The sequence below is a fragment of the Etheostoma spectabile genome, chromosome 20 (assembly GCF_008692095.1).
Source record: "Etheostoma spectabile isolate EspeVRDwgs_2016 chromosome 20, UIUC_Espe_1.0, whole genome shotgun sequence".
In the NCBI taxonomy this organism is placed as follows: domain Eukaryota; kingdom Metazoa; phylum Chordata; class Actinopteri; order Perciformes; family Percidae; genus Etheostoma; species Etheostoma spectabile.
The window spans coordinates 6,973,940-6,978,745 of NC_045752.1; the positions used below are offsets into that span (position 1 = coordinate 6,973,940).

The window sequence follows — 4,806 nt, forward strand, 5'->3', positions numbered from 1 at the left end:
CCAAAGCAGATACATTTATAATGTAAAAAATAACACACAAGGTATTGTTAAACACATCAGCTTTAAGGGGAAACTGTTTGGAAGATGCAAGAAAATGTAGCTACTGCATGTACACTGGGAATCTTAAGGCAGTTATTCATACATTTACAGTTAGATGGAGCCCATATTTATCATCTCTCATCTTTTATAAATGAAAATGCACAGTTCAGACCGTGAATAATGGAAAAGGTTTAAATAATTTCCTCTCACAGTGTATGCTGTTTTTTGACTTTGAATAACTTTGTTGTGAAAAGCAATGAATTACTAGAATCAGATGCAAGATGCATTTGCATGCTGTACTGTATACTGTACAGCATATAGTACTGGCCTCAAGCACCAACTAATCTGTAACTCAACGTAAATCATTGGTAGATCCCTACATGCCCTTGAAAATAGAATAAAGTCTGCCATTGTCAAATGTCAAATTAGCAACTGTAAAACCTGAGTTAATAAATTGAAAAGCGATCTCTTCCTAAAGCTGGGCAAAATCTAGCTAGCAGCTCCTTGAGGCTGTGAGAGGCTAAACGCTAATGTCAGCCTGTTGACCTGTACACAATGACAATGTTGACGCACATATGTTTAGCAGGTTATGTTGCCACGATTACCATCTTAATTAAGCGTATTACCATGCTAACATTTGCTAATTACTAAACACAAAGTAAAGCTGAGGATAAAACCAAAGTAAATATTCAAAAGCAACCTAATGATGACTCTAGATTTTAGGCAATTATCAAGGTTTTTACAAGTTGTCTTACAGGGGAAATGAATATCTGCAATTTTTTTTGACAAACCAGCAATAATAAGTCAAATATATGCCAACCCTGTTAATTTACCTTTGACTTTGTCATGAAAATAAATCAGGTCATGTTTTGGAACATGCGTGCTACTGTACGATTTCATGGATGACATTTCACACACAAAAAAAAATGTTAACCATGGTGGCCCTACAGCAAAAGTCAGGTCATCGTTAAAGTCATGGCTAACCTAAGCACCACAATTGGTACACATATAGCTCAATGTGTTAAGAAGAGATATGGATATTGGGCCACTGCAGATTGGCATTATCATGATCATTGCAGCCATTTTTCAAAATTTAGTTACTTCAATCGGATCAACTAGACATGTCTTTAAGCTTCCTCCTCTGGAGATTATGAGTGTCTGCACACAACTTTATGGCAATCCATCCTATAGTTATTGAGATATTTCAGTCTGGACCAAAGTGGTGGATTGAACTTTAGACAGACATTGCCTTCTCTAGAGCTCCACAATACACATTAACACAGTCCCAGTAATAGAATAATGGAAAATGAAAAGCAACAAAATCATAAACACAAATGTTTATTATTTTATCTCTCAATGTAAAACAATTTATTTCTTTATTTACAATCTTCATAAAAATGTTATTCTATGAAAAGTGCAGACAGACTCTGTTCCCTACTTACATCCACGGAACAACAAAAGAACATATTGTTCCATAACTCTTTTTCTTTATGAAATTAAAGTAAATTATGCCACTTTTCTCCTCCATGAGGAAAGACCTGGACCTGAAAATCCAATAAATAAGAACAGCAAACAGTTAATGGACAATAAATTGCAAACATACACATTATTTCTGGTACATCTGTGCAGACTTTAACTTGTTTAAATAGCATTTTGGATTCGGAAAAGTATTTAGTCAGAAGGGAAGGAAGTTTCCTCTCACCTGCTCAGACCAGGGGGTAGCTGGCGGCAGTAGCAATGCCACACTGGTTGTTTTTGTTCCTGGTCATCATGATGTATCCCTTGTCTCCCCATTCTAGACCCCAGCTACAGAAACACACACATTACCAACAATATTCAGCTGCTCTATGTAAAGTCCTAGTCACAATGTTAGGAACAACAGCGTGTAGAGACATAATGATCTGCATTCTGATAGAGGTAAAAATAATAGCGGCAATTCATAGTAGTGGGGTAGAATAGGAGGTTGACAACATCCTGTGTGAGTTTCACTTAATTTAAGCATTTATAAATATCCTTACTTACCTTACTGCTGCTGTCTGTGACAACAGCAAATTTCTGTCTCCAGTGTTAGCAGGAGAGCAGTCGATAATTTAAAATATTAGCAACAGATTTGGGTGTTTACCTGTTCTTGACCAGCCAGTAGTCATGTCCGTTGTCACTGCCGTAACCGACAGCCAATACACCATGGTCCAACTCTGAGCTGCTACACTCTGACTCATCATACACTCCTAGAAACGCACAAACACACATTAGACACATTGATAGGTTAGAAAAAGAAGATGATGTTCTATTTCTTCTTGCGTGATAAGAATATTTTCTGGCAGGCAGGACAGTGTTTAAAACTGTTTACCTGATTGGTACAGCTGGAAGGAAACATGAGAAGCATCAATGGCCACAGACACAGGTCCGACGGTGGCCACGGCCTGCTTTAGGTCACCTTCATTGCCTTGTTCCACATCAACATAGCCTGTGCATGTGGCACCAATAGTGTCAGGCTTGTAACGGCACTGACCATCCTAATCCAGAGAAAAGATTTTACAATCACCAACATTTTTACCATACTATGGTAACCAACACATTATGAAAGTTGTCATTAGGTGTACATCAGAGAACAACATTTTCCAAGTATTACATTTTCAAAAGTTTGTTTCAAGGTTTTGGACCATTTAAAGCTTTGTCCACAAGATGGCAGTGTTGTGCATCTCTTGCACGGAGGGACATCATGTTTACGTAACACTGTCAGAATGAGCTGTTTTGCTTCTCCAACTCTGCTTTATCAACCAAACTGCTTTCTGTCTACCTCAGCCTCATATGGGTAGGAGTCCTCAGTGTCTATCCCTCCATTGGCTTTGATGTACTCAAAGGCGTAGTCCATCAGGCCTCCCATGCAACCCATGTTGCCATAGTCACCAGAGCAGTCAACCAGCTGCTGCTCGCTCAGAGACACCAACTTCCCTGTCTTCTTGAAGGTCTGACCCTCCAGAGAGCCAGTCTAAAAAAGATATGAGTCAAATTAAAACCAGTTGTTGTGTAAAGGTTCTGCATTACTAAAAGAAAGGACAACAATGTATTGTAACACACTGTGCTGAAGGCCCAGCAGGAGCCACACTGCTTCTGATCCTTAACATCAGTGACGTATCCCTTCTCCCTCCAGTCAACAGTGTTGGGCAGATCAGTTACTTCAGATGAACGAAGGAAAGAAGAGCCGTGGCGAGGCAGGGAAGCGTTGAAGGAGCCAAGGCAGCCCTGGGATATCAGGCGTTTGTACTCCTCATTTGCCTGGTTAAAAGGGACAAAAGTGTCATGTAATTGTGTTTTTTTTTTTTATCCTAAATGCCTTTCACTGTATCCTCAGAAGGTGATGGTAAAAGTTAAAAGCTTTGTGATGGCAGAAACCACATTTCTGTTTTTCTGTACATACCATGTCAGCAAAGTAGGTCATGCCGAGTCGGTAGGACTTGAAACCCTGATCAGCTAAGATGTTGTGCACCAGCACCAGTCTGCGGTTGCTGAGCCAGATTTCCCTGCGTTGAGCCTCCTCTGCCGGAGAGTTGTAGGACCTTCCTGCCAATCAGAGAAGAAAATCATCCGTGGTAAATTATGAAGAGATTTACTTTTATTAGCTGACAAACAAAATGTAAGCTTCTAAGCATGGAGGCAAATTACAAATCCCTTTACTTTAGACCTTTAGCTGTTGTGTGAACACGCACGCTTCAAATGTAAGCTTCACTTGCATTATTTCCACAGAAAGCACAACAAGATCTATTGAATTTGACAACAGACGACAACACAAGAATACAGTCTGAAAAGGTTGTCTCACCAAACTTGAGTTTCCAAGCATGGAACTCCAGGTCTTCCAGAGAGATACTGGCACAGCTGGCCACGGCCAGAGCAGCAGCAGCAACCAGCAACAGCTTCATCCTGACTGACACAAGCAGAGAACGCACAGAGATCCCTTGTGACTTTCAGGAAACCACACAGGTTGAACTCTTTGACTTTGACGTCAAATGCACGCTACCACTGTTTCACATTCATTTCCCAGTTGCTTTGAATCTCTTCTTTCATCTCTCCCTACATGTCTTTCTTATCTTGATGAGTCTCTGTTCTTTAAGTCAATGCACCTGCAGTACAGGAAGTGTGTGCTTGTCTGTCTGTTCGTGTCATGTTATGTCTCTTGTAGCTGCTTACCTGTCTCTATGTTGGTGTGTGTGGTGAAGTCTGAGGTATATCCACCTGTATCTGATGCAGGGTTGTGTTAGAGAAATGTTCTTATATAGCTGACTAAAGTTATGACTTGCAGTGTGTCCAGTCAGGTGGTTGTCAGCTGCTCATAATGTGGGAGAGAAAAGAAAGAAGGAGTCAATCATTGAAATAGGGAATGGGTGAGACATGCATTATAAGGAGCTTAATGCCATCCTTTTGAGAAACATAAACATCAGGGTCATGAATAAAAAAAGGATTTTCCTGTGAGCACGTGAGCCATTTTAACAGTTTGTTGTTGGGGAATTATGCAGTTACATAATAAAGAAACACAGAGTCTTTGTGTGATGCCTTCATGTGAAAAAACACTTTTGGAATTTTTTGGATTTTCTACAGTGCCTTCTGATTCCAGCCACAAAGTGATAGGGAATCCTCTGACAAACAAAAGTAAAACAGACATACAATAACGTGCATGTGCTTATGTGTGCCATCACCTACCTGTTTCAGTTGAAACCTTATCAACTAACTTCTGTTATGCTGGAAAATGTAAGCAGCCAATGGAGGTGT

General features: G+C 40.0%; 1 protein-coding gene across 2 annotated transcripts; it reads right to left on the reverse strand.

Annotated features, from left to right (window-relative positions):
* Positions 1-1,383: 1,383 nt before the first annotated feature.
* On the reverse strand, positions 1,384-4,372 carry ctsl.1 (cathepsin L.1). Of its 2 annotated transcripts, none has more exons than XM_032499850.1 (9): positions 4,228-4,372; positions 3,860-3,964; positions 3,461-3,603; positions 3,121-3,318; positions 2,840-3,031; positions 2,390-2,555; positions 2,162-2,267; positions 1,742-1,845; positions 1,384-1,583 (listed from the first exon to the last, which is right to left on the reverse strand). In XM_032499850.1, exons 2-8 carry the CDS (start codon positions 3,957-3,959, stop codon positions 1,746-1,748), a joined length of 1,005 nt encoding a protein of 334 aa, XP_032355741.1. In that variant the 5' UTR covers positions 3,960-3,964; positions 4,228-4,372; the 3' UTR covers positions 1,384-1,583; positions 1,742-1,745. The 2 variants fall into 2 exon arrangements, with proteins under 2 accessions (XP_032355741.1, XP_032355742.1); XM_032499851.1 differs by having other exon boundaries at positions 3,860-3,960; positions 4,228-4,333.
* Positions 4,373-4,806: the final 434 nt, after the last annotated feature.